This window comes from Pan troglodytes, chromosome 13 (assembly GCF_028858775.2).
Source record: "Pan troglodytes isolate AG18354 chromosome 13, NHGRI_mPanTro3-v2.0_pri, whole genome shotgun sequence".
NCBI classification, from domain to species: Eukaryota; Metazoa; Chordata; class Mammalia; order Primates; family Hominidae; genus Pan; species Pan troglodytes.
The window spans coordinates 132,406,566-132,421,346 of record NC_072411.2 but is presented as its reverse complement, the minus strand read 5'-3'; the positions used below and the strand labels follow the sequence as shown (position 1 = coordinate 132,421,346).

Genomic DNA, 14,781 nt, shown 5'->3' with positions numbered 1-14,781 from the left:
GATTGTAAGTGCCAAAGGTAACTTAATTTTAATTATTTTAATGTGTTATTTACTGGGTCTCAGCATCCATGCCCACTGTGGAACATTTTAGGGCCATGTTATGTTACGACCATGGGGCAGTTAGGCAAGGCACCAGGAACAACAGTTCCCATACTCCTGCACCCAAATGCCAGTTATCATCATTTCTTACTTTGGTCAGTTAGATCTATTAATAGAGGCCTGGTGGGCTCAGCAAATGCTGCCCAGAGTGGCCCAGCTCAAAGCACAAGCTTGCCAGCAGGCAGCAGCACAGCTCAAAACGCAGCAGAACCTGTTGGCAAGCCACAGCCAGAGAAGAAAAGTCCTGGTGGCGGCGGTCACCACCCAGACTCTCTGCTTGTTGTGCCATTTGTCTTGCAATTTCCCCCAGGGAGGTGGCATCAGCTCCCCCCATCAAAAATTGGGCTTGGATATCCACTCTGGCACACACAAAAATGATGTGTTCTAGAACCCCACAGGGTCAGCATTCGTGGGTCTCCGTGGTCCTAGCGGTGCCCACGTTATCTGCCCTTGCAGCGGAAAAACTCGGATGAATGCGAGGTGTGCTGTCAAGGGGGACAACTTCTCTGCTGCGGTACTTGTCCACGAGTCTTCCATGAGGACTGTCACATCCCCCCTGTGGAAGCCAAGAGGTGAGTGGGATGCAGCCCCGCCTCGGGCACACAGCACTCACCTCCAGATGGAAAGGGCAGGACCTGTGAGCATCGGGGACAAGGGCGTGACGCAGAGCAGTCTGGTCCCAGAGACTCTGGGCCTCTCTGGGTCTCTGAGACTGCCAGTGAGCCTCTTGGCCCCACACTGCTTCTGCCCCTGGAGGTGCCCTTTCCTAGTATGCTATTCCCTGGACAGCAGGGACTCCTGTCCAAAAGGAGTAGGGGACGGGAAAAGCCAGCTTATGTTCTGTGCCTGTTGAGGAAAGACAGGAAGCACGGCTTGTCACACATTTCACCATAGTCTCACCTGGCTGATGGAGGCCTGAGGTCCCTGCAGGTGAAAGCCCAGATTCTGACACTCAAGCCTGGCAGGCAGGGTTCCTTTGTGCTCCCAGCAGCTCAGACAGGGAAAAGAGAGCCCACACTTAACAGTGACACCACCTTCCTCAGGCTGCCCGCCTGCCGCTACCACTGATGCGAGGGAAGGGCCAATGCTGGAGACCCCATGTGGGGATCTTGGACACTCTGGGAGGTGTCCCACCCTCATGGCTGAGCCCATCCTTCCTGAGGGAAGACAGTGGCAGCCACAGGAATGGTGGCCATTTCCAGGGGCTTTGCCCTCTGCTCACCTTATGTCCAACCTCTCAGGATGCTGTGGAGTTGCACCTTCTGCAGGATGAAGAGGTTTTCAGGAAGACAACAGTGCCGTCATGTATCTAAGACCCTGGAGAGGCAGATGCAGCCTCAGGACCAGCTGGTGAGTAGGATGCGAACCCCAAACCTACACTTTTCCCTTCTCACACGAGAAGCACAAACAGGCACAGGGTCAGGGCAATGTACCAAAGGGAGCCTTCAATGTCTCCCTTTAAAGGATGACGATTTAATGCCCAAACAGAGTCTAAACAAAATCCCATACACCCTGTGCGCCTTGGGAAGCACGGCTGGAATGCTGACTGGGCTTGGCTGCCCCATCCGTGTGCATGTCTAGACACTCGCCTGGCTTCACTGTTTCTAAGCTGCATTTCACTTTCAAGCCCTCTTCACATTTTACAGAAATGTGAGTTCCTCCTCTTGAAGGCCTACTGTCATCCACAAAGCTCCTTTTTTACGGGCATCCCATTTAATGTAAGTCACATTTTACGGTTCTCTTGCATAAAATGCATTTGGAGAAATTTGGGGGCTGATCTGGCAGGTGCTGCAGTTTGCTCAGGAAGCTGGAGAACAGGAGAGAAGGGCAGCGTGGCAGCAGTGGAGCGGGGCAGCAGGGATTTTGCTGCACACTCTGGAGAGGGACTACCTGGTTCAAACTCCACCCCACTGCTCACGGGCTCTGGGATACCGGGCAAGTTGCTTCTCCTCCTGTGTATCTGTTTCATCTTCTCTTTAGGAAGAATGTCTTTCCTACTAGAGATTAAGAGTCACAGATGCCAGCTGGGCTCAGTGGCTCACGCCTGTAATCCCAGCACTTTGGGAGGCCAAGGCGGGCAGATCACTTGAAGTCAGGAGTTTGAGACCAGCTTGGCCAACATGGCAAAACCCCATCTCTACTAAAAATACAAAATTAGCCAGGCATGGTGGCGGGCACCTGTAATCCCAGCTACTCAGGAGGCTGAGGCAGGAGAATCACTTGAACCCAGGAGGCAGAGGTTGCGGTGAGCCAAGATCGCACCACTGCACTCCAGCCTGGGTGACAAAGCAAGACTCCATCTCAAAAGAAAAAAAAGAGTCATAGATGCCAAACTGTGTGGGTTCCCATCTCAGCTCTACCACTTTCTTGCTGAGACATCTTGGGTAGGTTCCTTGACCTCTCCATCCCTCGGTTTCCTCATCTATGAAATGGGCATTATTATTTATGGTACCCATAAATGTGGAGATTACATATTCATATACTTGGCTTAGAATTTAGTTTATCTAGTGCCTAGAACAATAGCTGGCTTAAAGAGATCAGATGGTATTATCATTATGACCCTGGAAATGAAGGCTTGGATTGTATTTAAGTTGGATCCATTCCAGTGATGACAGCTGTGCTAACGTCACCTCTCTGGTGGCTTTGTCCCCAAGATTCGAGATTACGGTGAGCCCTTTCAGGAAGCAATGTGGTTGGACCTGGTTAAGGAAAGGCTGATTACGGAAATGTACACGGTGGCATGGTTTGTGCGAGACATGCGCCTGATGTTTCGCAACCATAAAACATTTTACAAGGTAAAGAGCATTTCCTGCTTCCTTTTTGCGTCTTTTCTACTTTCCCCTAATTTCTGGGACAGCAGAATTTTGCAAGGATTACACTCAGTTTCAGCCTGGGGAGAGCTCAAACAAGACAAGGATTACAGAAAAAAAACCACCTCAGCATTCCTGGAGGCAAGGAGTGAGTGGCAAAAAGAACAGCAAGCAGGACAGGGGAGGGATCTCTGGAACAGAAGCTGAAAAAAACCATGCTCCGTTCCCAGATCGGCAGCTCGCTCCCAACGAGAGCAGTAAATGGCATCCAGCCTCTTTGTTCAAACTGGAAGGAAAGGCAGTTTATGCCTACATTGTTCTTCCTGCCTCAGAAATATGAAAATAAATAAGTAAACAACATAAAATCAATTAAACTTCCTGGATAATCAGGCTTGCATATTTTTACACATAAATTTCTCATTGGACTCAAACATCTGGAATTGCCTTCAGATACAATGTTGGTTTCATCCTCCTTTACTAGGGAGGGACAGCTGGTTGAGCTATCCTGCAATCCCAGACATTTGTAACTTTGGTTTGTCCTGATTTTTATCCTCACTTGTACAGATATTTCTTGGGAGGTACCTAAGGAAGATTTTCATCTCCACCCAGCTTCCTTCCCTTCTTCCATGCCAGGAGTTGGCATGTTCACAAACCACAGATTGTAAACTGGTACCCACTCATGGAGCTGCAGGGAGAAAGGGTTGACCAGAGAGCCACTCAGTGCCTGGCATATCCGTAGTCCTGGAGAATAGAGGGTCATCCTTCCTCAGCGAGTGGGCTTCCAAGAAATGCATTTAAAAAAATTTTTAAGCTATTTTGCATCATGCCCAGATTTGCCATGATCAAAACTAAGCCTTCAGTCCAAATCGCCTGTCAGGTGGAAATTAACAACCAGGTGGAGTCTCATGCTTTTCAACATTTTAGTAGCAGCATCTCCCCATCCATTCTGCCTTACTGCTGGGCTCCTAAAAAAATAAGAGTGAGGCTGGGCATGGTGACTCACGTCTGTAATCCCAGCTTTTTGGGAGTCCGAGGTGAGGGAATCATCTGAGGCCAGGAGTTTGAGACCAGCCTGAGCAACATAGCAAGGCCTCCTCACCCTGATCTCTGAAAGAGAAAAAAATGTTTTAAAACTCTGGGCATAGTGGCATGTGCCTGTAGTTTCAGCTTCTCAGGAGCTGAGGTGGGAGGATCACATGAGCCCAGGAATTCAAGGCTGCAGTGAGCTATGACGGTGCCACTGCACCACAGCCTGGGTGACAGGGAAAGACCCTGACTCAAAAACAAAAACACAAAAAAAAGTATGAGTGATTTGATGGCTGTAATCCTTCATCCTTCAACGTGTTTGTTTGCTTTTTTCTCTTTCAGGCTTCTGACTTTGGCCAGGTAGGACTTGACTTAGAGGCAGAATTTGAAAAAGATCTCAAAGACGTGCTCGGTTTTCATGAAGCCAATGACGGCGGTTTCTGGACTCTTCCTTGACCCTGTTCTGTAAAGACTGAAGCATCCCCACCTCAGGATTCAGCTGATGGGACCCTGGCTTGGACTGTTGATTGCCAGTGAGTCTGGGATGTAATTGGCTGCCCTCAGGACCCAACTCCAGACACTTCATAGGATTATCACACCCTCCATCTTTATTCTTTCTTTTTACCTTTAAAAGTCTATATCTACACTAAAAAAAAAAAAAAATAATACTTCCTTAATACCATCAGATACCCCATCATAGTTCACATTCTCCCCACTGTCTCATAAGTCTTTTTAGAGTTGATTTGTTCAAATCAGGATCTAAACAAGTTCCACACACTGCATTTGGCTCACCTGTCCCTATGTCTCTTTTAAGCTATAAATTGTCATGTATTTATTGAAGAACTCAGGGTTTTGGTCCTATTACATTTTTTGCAATCTGGAATTTTCTGGTTGCATTTTCTTAGTGGTATAGTCCTCTCTTCCTCTTATTTTTTGTAAGCTAGAAGTTAGATCTAGAAGCTTGCTTTAACTCAGGTTTTGAGGGGTTTGTTTTGATTTGGGGGTTTGGGGGCACATGCAGGCTTCACGGGGAATTTAGTATTATTTTTTATGTTAAGGTTGGCAGCAGGTGCACGTGTTATCAGCCTGATCATCTATCACCTGATGGTTTTAGCAATACCTAAATCCGTGATATCATCAGGGGTTGCAAAATGATGAGATTCAGGTTTATTTTTACATAATTATTGGTCAGAATTATTCTGCAAATAGCTTCTCTTTAACAGTATTCGGTTACCTTGAAATACAGGTTGTACAAAAAATAGGATAAATGTTTGTTTTTTTATTTAGCAATGTTCAAAATAATGAATTGATTTCCCAATATCCTCTAAAGGTAACCAGGGATTTTTTTTATTTAATTATCTTGAACCCACATATTTAAATATACGTAGTATGCTACAAACCATTGCAGTTAATACCTTTATTGATGCTTGAGTTGCCCACTTTTTCTTTTTTTTTTTTTTTTGAGACAGAGTCTCACTCTGTCACCCAGGCTGGACTGCAGTAGTGTCATCTTGGCTCACTGCAACCTCCTCCTCCTGGGTGCAAGCGATTCTCCTGCCTCAGCCTCCAAGTAGCTGGGATTACAGGCATGTGCAAGTTCCCCACTTTTAGTGAGAAACTCCTCAATTTGCCTCCTGAGTTGTTTTGAAATGACCCCAGAACTCTTTGATGGTGTATTAGCTATCTATTGCTGTGTAACAAATGACCTCAAAGCTTAGCTGCTTAAAAAGAAAAAAACATTTTATTGCTCACTATTCTGTGGGTCAAGAATTCAGGCATCATCCATGAGGATGCTTCCCTTTGCTCCACATGGTACTGGCAGACCCCATTCATACTTGCACACTGTCACTTCTGCCACAATCTATTGGTGAAAGCAAGTCACAGGGACAGATTCAGAAGGAGGGAGAATAGACCCTACCTCTTGATGTGATGGGTGGCAAAGTCACATTTCAAAGGAGAATGTTGCTTGGGAAGAAACATTGCTGCTCCCATCTTTAGAAGCGATCTACCATAGTTCACCCTCTGGCCACAGTAGTTCACATCTTTCCCAAATGCGAAGGACACTCCTCTCCCCACAGAAGTCTCACTCTCTGCAGCATTGGAACAAAGTCCAGGACCTCCTTATCTAAATCAGGTTCAGATCAGATAAAGCTTCTTCGGGCTGGGCACAGTGGCTCACACCTGAAATCCCAGCACTTTAGGAGGCCGAGGCAGGTGGATCGCTTGAGTCCAGGAGTTCAAGACCAGCCTGGGTAACATGGCAAAACCTCATCTCTACAAAAAAAAAAAAAAAATCTTTTTAATTAGCTGGGCAAGGTGGCACACACCTGTAGTCCCAGCTACTCAGGAGGCTGAGGTGGAAGGATGAGCCTGGGAGGCAGAGGTCGCAGTGAGCCAAGAATGCACCACTGCACTCCAGCCTGGACAACAGAGACCCTGCCTCAAAAAAAAAAAAAAAAAAGGAAAGAAAAGAAAAGAAATAGGCTCCTCAGGTATGGTTCATTGGGTGCAGCTCCTTGGGTGCACCTCCTCTTGAACTAGAGGCCTGTGAGCTGAAAAATTGTTTCTTCCCTGCTGCCAACAGTCAGTGATGAAACAGGGACCGAACAACTACTATAGACACTTCCATTCAAACGGGGGAAAAGGAAGCAGCAGTCACTCATTTATAGCAATTCTGAAATCCAGTCAAGCACATGTTGCTAGTTCCCCCTAATCCCAGGGCAGGAAATTTTCCTTGATACATGATTTATATGTATTATACACCTCTAATTCCCATCCCATCCCATCCCACCCCACAGGCTTCTTCCTTGTCTTCCTCAGTTCTGTATTGGTGTCTCCCTTCTCCAACAGTATTATTTACTCACTTGCTCAATCCCCAGGTACAACAATAAAAGTTAGCAGAATTTCAACACTCAGACCACTATGAAAAACAAACTAAGTTGATTTCTAAATTTCTGTGGAGTTTATTTTTGTTTGTTATAGATTTAATATACCATTGCAGAAGGTATTTAATGTACCATTGCAGAGGGTATTTAATATACCATTGCAGAGGATTTTACATTTGTATTTATAAATGAGATTGGTCTATAGTTTTTACACACTGTCATAGTCAGATTTACGGTTATCCTACCTCGGTAAAATAACTTGTAAAATTTTCTACCTTTTAATATATTCTGGAATAATTTATAGTGTTTTAAATTAACCAAAAGTGTGTGACCCAGAGTTCACTGGAGAGATAGTGGTGACCACATTATCTGCTTTCTTTATGGTTTTTAGGCTATGCAGATATTCTGTTGGTTTTTGAGACAGCTCTGCTTTTATGTTTTTCTAAGAAGTCATCTATTTCATTTGTGGTTAAAAGTAATATAGGTGGTCTGCCAGGTGCAGTGGCTCAGGCCTGTAATCCCAGCACTTTGGGAGGCTGAGGCGAGTGGATCATGAGGTCAAGAGATCGAGACCAGCCTGACCAACATGGTGCAACCCCGTCTCTACTAAAAATACAAAAATTAGCCAGGCGTGGTGGCGGGCACCTGTAGTCCCAGCTACTCAGGAGGCTGAGGCAGGAGAATCGCTTGAACCCGGGAGGCGGAGGTTGCAGTGAGCCGAGATCCCACCACTGCACTCCAGCCTGGGCAACAGAGTAAGACTCTGTTTCAAAAAAAAAAAAAAAAGTTGTATAGGTGGTCTTATTTCTGTCATATTTTAATATTTCTCTTTTTAATGTTTTAATGTTATTTTTGTCTATTTTTTTCTTCTGCCTTCTATTTTGGAAGGCATCGTAACGGTTTTTAGTTCCAATATTTACCCATAAGTTTTCCCAATGCATTTTGACTTATTTTTTTAATGTCAAAGTCAAAAATAAAATATCTGTAATGTGTCACATACTTAAGGCAATGCATTTATCACTTTGATACCTCTCAGCTCCCTTATTCCATCTTTTCACTCTCTTGAAATACAGACATGCATTAGTATTAATTTTTTTGCTTTTACTCTATAATGTTTATTCTATTCAATTATATTATGTCATTATTTGTTAGTTTCACATTATGTAAATTATTTGTCATGTCATATGTCACATAAAGTAATTCAAAAGCAAAAATTAAAAGTGTGTGTTACACGATAACCTGTATTTTTGAGAACAGTATTAATGTGTTTCTGTTTTCACTGTTTAAGATTCCCTGCTGGTCTTTTCTTGACACGACTTCTCCATACTTCCTTTTTGCTCCGCCTTTCAGTCAACTGAAGTGTGTCTTTAAGTAATTTGAAAAGAATTACATGGATGGTATGTTTTCTGACTCACCATATCTTAGAATGTGTTCTATTGTTTTCATAAATTAATAACATAATATATAACTTATCATAACTTCTCACCTTCAAAATTGATTTAAACTTTGTTCCACTGTCTTTGGGGATTTTATTCTACAACTCTGAAATCTAAGTCCAGCCAGAATTCTGCCTCCTCATTAGTGTGTGGAAACCAATGATATTTCCCCTATTATCCCAATAGTTCTATATTTAGTTATTTTTGCCAGGATAGGTTTCAAATATTGTACCTTTTCATTCATCATGCCTGGCACACTGAGCCCTTTCGATATACATGCCTGGTTATTTTTCCAGCCCCATTAAACCTTACTGATCCATTTGTCCTGGGCTCACTTTCAAGAACATCTACTATCTACAGGCTATCTGCTCTCTGTTCTCCCTATTTATCATTTTTTAAAAATGTTTGAAGAAGCACTCCTCATCTTAGGCCATTAGTATGAAACTGATATTAATATAATTGCAATTTGATAGTATTTTAAACCTATTTTTTAGCATGTTAATAATGCTAATTGCTATTTTTTAACAAAAGTTCAAAGGACATAATCTTTTCTCAACATAATACTTTTCTCAAGACAAAAATTGCAAATCATTACAGCTTACTAAATTGTCCTGATCTGTGTTTCTGGCTTTTCATTCTTATTTAGTCTCCGTGGAGGAGTAAGACCATCAAAGACCCAGGCCCTGCCCCATAAGGAGGCAGAACCTGTTCAGCAGGCCCCCTTTAGCCTCCCAGTGAGGAACTGGGAGTAGAGTGTGTTGGAGTTTCCATTTAGGTACCCAGTGTCACAGACTAATGAACAGAAAATGTATAGAGATTTCTTTTGCTCCTATTTCTCAGTGTTTTCACAACAGTGTGAACTGTGAAATAGATTGACCTCACCTATGATCCAGGAAAGGGTGGAGGCAGTTTGAGCACTGGCTCAAGAAAAGCATATAATAAAGTAGAATTCCCTTCATTGTATGGAAAGACAACAAATATGGCCATAAAGATGGCCACTCCTGGTGCCATTTTGGAGTGAATGCTGAGTTCTAGAGATGATGATTTTATCAGCCTAGACTTTAGACTTCCAAATCCTTCTGAGAGGTACACTAAAGGTTCCCATTCCTAGCATAAGCTCAATGCATTATGATAAAAGATTCCCCTCCCTACCAGTTTACCAGCAGGCAGGATTGCTGGGTAAAAAAAATCTTATATCCATTCGTGACCTAACCCTGTCTTCCGTTCTGGCATTGGTAAGCTGATCCAGGTCTGTCTGTCTATCATTGAATCATGGCTCTGGGTTTCTCTGTATCTTGGGCAGGGGGTGGGGGGTACCCTAAAGAGTCATTTATTTCTTTCAAGTTGAGACTTTCAAACACTAGCAGTTTGATTGCCATGACAGCCAAGACCCGTTCCCGGAACACTCTCTTCCTTTGCTCCTGTTTGTTGCTGTACTGCTCCCCTGGTTTTCAAGTGATTTCTGCCTGCGAGAGCAGGGTTTGGGTTATTCTGCTTAGCCCAGCTGGTCCTCACCTTCCCCCAGACTCTCTGAGCTGTAGGTGCAGGATTTGCCCTCCTGGTCGTTTCCCACTGCTCAGGCCTCATCCACGTTCAGCACGTACCTCCTTAGATGTTAAAAACTCTTAATGAACCCACCATCAGTGATGCCCCTGCAGACAATGCCAATTGCCTCTCTCCAGGGACCCATTCCAGTCCTGCACCCAGGCCATAATAACATAGGAGTTAAAAAGAAATTATTTAGGCAGATAGTGAGGGTAAGGAAGTCCTCGCTGAGGTTTTCCTTTTAATGAAAAGCAGCCCCCAAGTCATTTCTTTTCTAACAAAAAGCAGCCTGTAAAATTGAGCTGCAGGCATAGATGAGCAAGCTGGAAGCTTGCACGGGTGAATGCCGGCAGCTGTGCCAATGGGAAAGGGCTATCTGGGAGCCAGGCATGTCCAACATGGTGGCTCCATCTTCCCTTTTCCTTGCCAACCACATGTACAGTAAGGAGCAGACAACATGGTGCTGACCAAGTAGAAAACCCATTTGCATAATAATAAGATTAGGGTGGGGTGGCCAACTTCCTCCTGTGCTATGTAAATGTCACACATGGTCCAACCAATCTGTGGGCCCTATGTAAATCAGACACTGCCTCCTCAAGCCAGTCTATAAAATCCGGTGCATTTTGGCGTGGGCTGGAAGACACACTTGGGCACTCCTCTCTCTCTGCAGGAGAGTTATTCTTTTTTCTCTTTCTTTTGCCTATTAAACCTCCACTCTTTCTTTTTTTTTTTTTTTTTTTTTTTGGAGACAGAGTCTCGCTCTGTCGCCCAGGCTGGAGTGCAATGGTGCTATCTTGGCTCACTACAAGCTCCACCTCCCGGGTTCATGCCATTCTCCTGCCTCAGCCTCCCGAGTAGCTGGGACTACAGGCGCCCACCACCACGCCCGGCTAATTTTTTGTATTTTTGGTAGAGATGGGGTTTCACCATGTTAGCCAGGATGGTCTCTATCTCCTGACCTGGTGATCCACCTGCCTCATCCTCCCAAAGTGCTGGCATTACAGGTGTGAGCCACCGCGCCCGGCCAAACCACTCTTAATCTCACTCCAGGTGTGTCCATGTTCTTGATTTCCTTGGCATGAGACCACAAACCTCAAGTATTACCCCAGGTGAACAACACTGCTTCAATTTCTCCCATCTGATCCAGCTGGGTTCCACTCTTTCCTGAACCCTTTCCTCCCCAACTGGCCAGGGAGCCTGCATCAGCTCAGGACTACCTTCAGGTTATGATGTGGGAGGTTTTACATGACTCCAAAAGGCTGCAAAAATGGAACAACAAAAAAAGCTTTCTTATCAGGAATGACTGGAGGAATTACATGTAAAAATACATTCCCCCCTCTAGCTGATAGCAGAAATTCCACCTTGGAAGATTCATTCTTAGAAACTGGGGAGACATTGTCTCCTGGTGAAGTGCAGCCTCCCTCAGGAGAGGTAGACTTCATTGGCATCAACATCTGGAGTGGGTACATTTCTCAGATGCTTTCCAAGCTCTGGTAGAGCCAGGCCTTCAGAGCAAGCTCACATTCTGCAAGTAGTTATGGGAGTCGGTGGGCGGGGTCAGTCCTGGCAGGTGCCTTGGACTCTTTGCTTTCCTGCCCTGAGCCCTGAGGACCCTGACTGCTTCTCTTTCCTCCCAAAGCTGCTCCAATGGAACTCCTCCCGTCTTGAAATTAGGTGTGGGGACTATGGGATTCCCAACTCTCCTGTCATTCTATCTCTTCTGTCATTGTGACTTAGAAAAAATGCACAGACCGTATTCATTTTAGCAGTCGTTCCCCTATGAAGTGACATGTGAAATAATGAAATCAAGAAGGCACTGTCTTGCTCACTTCACCTCTGGTCTCAACTGGGCCATTTGAATCTCCAGAACCATCTAGAACAAGGAAGACCACCTGGCGAAGTCCCTCCCAGCACAGGACTCCAGGCAACCTGGCACCAGTCATCCCCATTGGACAAGACCAGAGCTCAGATGCATTGGCAGAGGGGACACTTTTCCCCTTTAGCAGCTACTGGCATCTGATCATTTACAGAGAGGTTGGGTAGAACCCTGAGGAACCCATGATAGCCACTTTCCAGAAGACAGCCCGGGGCCTCAAGCAAAAACTCAATGGTGAGGACAGTCATCCAGACCTGGACACAAGGCCCAAGTATGAGCAGAAAGGGGTGGTTACACGTCCAGGATGTCAGCTGATACTGAAGCATCTGACACACTGTTCTGAAACAGAGTCTGTTGGATGTGGAGTTAAGGTTTTGACTCACTAAATGCTCTGCCCTAGGGGATAAAGTGGAAATGTCCTTATTTCGCAAGGGCAACAGCGAGGTTTCCAGCCTTCAGGCCCAGCAGTGGCTCTCCAGCTTCCACAACCCAGACCTTAAGCACTGTGGTTGCAGCATTCAGACCCCGGGCCACAACTGTGCCCAGCTATCAAGGCCGGGACTGAGGGGAGCTGACTCAGCTGCCCCCATGACTTGGTTCAGAATTGACTCACGGGCCTATGAAAGTGCTCTGGGGGTACCTGTCAAAGCTTGGTCTTGGCCAGTGAAAGATAAGCATTCAAGTTAATGGGCATATGTTAGTACTCACCAGCAGGAAAAAACTAGAGGCTTCAGTGCATCCTAGGATCCTGGGGGAAGAATTGTCATGTCCTCCTAAGAAGGCAGAATTGGTCCAAACAAGGGACAGTGAGGAGGGCAGGGTAAACAAGGCACTCCTTGGCACCTACAAGTGCCAATTTGCCCTAAATTTTCCCAGACAGAGCCCACAGGTCAGATTTTGATGTTTCTGTATCTGGACCATGACCCAGTTTGTATTCATAGCCAATCCCTAATCTCATCATCATCTCAGTTTCCAGTTCCTCAAAGTTTACCCTTGACCCCCTAGGCCTGGTTCTGGCTCTGTGGAGGGCTCAGGCAGAGCAGAATGCATACAGAGGCTTTCCCATTCTCCCAGGATGGGCGCAGGACCTAGCCCTGAGAGCAGCAGGCACCCTGGACTTCTACAAAAGTGTACCGTAGGCCAGGCACGGTGGCTCAAGCCTGTAATCTCAGCACTTTGGGAGGAGGCGGGTGGATCACTTGAGGCTAGGAGTTCAAGACCAGCCTGGCCAAGATGGTGAAACTCTACTAAGAGTACAGAAATTAGCCCAGTGTGGTGGTGTACACCTATAATCCCAGCTACTTGGGAGGCTGAGGCAAGAGAATCGCTTGAGCCTGTGGGGGGGGGGGGGTGGCGGAGGTTACAGTGAGCCGAGATTGCGCCACTGCACTCCTGCCTGGGCGACAGGAGACTGTCCACCGTCTCCCCACCCCACAAAAAAAAAAAAGTGTAGCATGCTGTTCAACCACCAGAGGGCACTGTGGGCCCCTCCAGAGACGGAAAGGAATTGAGATATTAAAGCTCCTGCAAGGACAAGGAACTAGCAGAAGTAAGTAGTGAAGGCTTTGAAGGGGAGGCAGATGCTCTCAGTGGCTCCTATTTCATGCAGATGGAGGAAAACCAACCAAGAGCATGCGCCAGGTCCTCTCCAGATGAGACTGGCAAAGACGAAGCAGCAGGCAGTCACGTTTAGGCACATGCTTGCGAGGATTTCCTTACTGTGACAAAAAGTCCCTTCTGTTGTTTGTCACAAGTGCAAAACCTCACAGTTAGCATAATGAAACAACTGAGATGCACTCAGTAACGTGGGCTGGAAAAGGATCCCCAGTTTTTCGTTTCATAGATTGGAATCTGGTAGGAGGCCCGCCTGGGGATGGCCGGCAGCTGGCAGAGACCTGGATTCTAGATCCTCCCATTTGCAAGAATGTCCCAGGTGACCTCCTCTCCGGGATGCTAGAGGATGAGGACAGGGTGAAGAAGCCAGCCTACTGGGGGAAGGGGGGTCTTTGGGACCAATCGAGAGTGCTTAGGGAGGGGTCCTCTGAGATATCTGGACACTGACCGCTTCCCAATGAATTGCCTATGGCCCACTGCTTCAGAATCACAGGGAGCTTGCTAAAATGCAGATTCTGGGATGTTGGCTCTGGGTGAGAATCTCTAGGATTCAGGCCCAGGAATCTGTGTTTTTAACCAGTTGAACAAGTTTTCTAGGTGATTTTTGTTTGTTTGTTTTGTTTTGTTTTGCCACAATTAGGTTTGAGATCCACTGCCCTACGACTGGTCCTTTATCTGACTTAAACATTTGACAAAGGAGCAAATCTAACTAAGGTATCTGTGGTGTGGGCAGCAGTAGAGCCTGCAACTTAATCACAAGAGCTGCCCTTGTCCTGTGAGGTGACAGCCGAGAGTTTATTGTTTGGTTGATTGCTTGGTTTGTTTAATTGTAATGTTTTGTAGTTTAATTGTTTATTTATTAACAGCTTTCAGAAACAGTAACAAGAATAGAACGTGAAGCCAACTGCAGAAGAAAAAGCTAAACTGAGAAGGGAACTAAATAAAAAAGCAGCTGGGCAGATGAGATTTGGGGGTGCAGGGAGCAAGCATGTGGATGGAGGGAGGAGATTAATATTGAGCCATGGTCATGAGAACTTCAGAGAGAGATGGATGAGTGGAGGTGGCCCACACGGTACTCTCTTTTAGTGTTAAAGTCTCACCAATGCACCACGACGTAGCAGTCTCTCGTTGTGAGGTATTACCTGGAATTCTTTGTCTCATGACCCAGAGAATTAAGGAGTGTGGACACAAAAGGTGAGATTGGAGCAAAAGTTTTCTAAGCAAAAGAAGAAAGCTTTCTGCCATGGAGAGGGGGCCCAGAAGAGGGTTGCCATCTTTACAGTTGAATGCAAAGGCTTTTATAAGAAACTGATGAGGGCTGGGCATCTCATTTGCATAAGACACAAATTTCTGTTAGCTCCACCCCATCCTCCAAGTGTGTATGTGGGCCCTTAGCTTAGTGACTCCATATTGCTTTGTTCCCCTTACTGTACATGTGTTAGGGGACAGAACTTTCCACTGCAGGCTGTCTGGGTGAGTCACCTGTGTAG

The 14,781-nt window shown here is 45.7% G+C and overlaps 2 protein-coding genes across 18 annotated transcripts in view; one reads left to right on the top strand and one right to left on the bottom strand.

Annotated features, from left to right (window-relative positions):
- The window catches only part of SP110 (SP110 nuclear body protein), a 61,392-nt gene extending 53,334 nt beyond the window's left edge, over positions 1 to 8,058 (top strand). For 3 of the 17 annotated variants that reach the window (XM_016950668.4, XM_063791750.1, XM_063791749.1), the window contains 3 exons: positions 556 to 671; positions 1,341 to 1,449; positions 4,278 to 4,598. In XM_016950668.4, coding sequence (XP_016806157.2) covers positions 556 to 671; positions 1,341 to 1,449; positions 4,278 to 4,391 — 339 coding nt within the window. In that variant the 3' untranslated portion in view covers positions 4,392 to 4,598. Of the gene's footprint in view, positions 1 to 555; positions 672 to 1,340; positions 1,450 to 1,745; positions 2,315 to 2,753; positions 2,895 to 4,277 lie in introns of those variants that run through there. The other 14 variants (XM_063791744.1, XM_063791742.1, XM_016950665.4 and 11 more) reach the window with 10 other exon arrangements.
- SP140 (SP140 nuclear body protein) overlaps positions 1 to 14,781 on the bottom strand; it is a 189,072-nt gene that overhangs the window by 140,633 nt on the left and 33,658 nt on the right. The gene's annotated exons all lie outside the window — the stretch shown is intronic.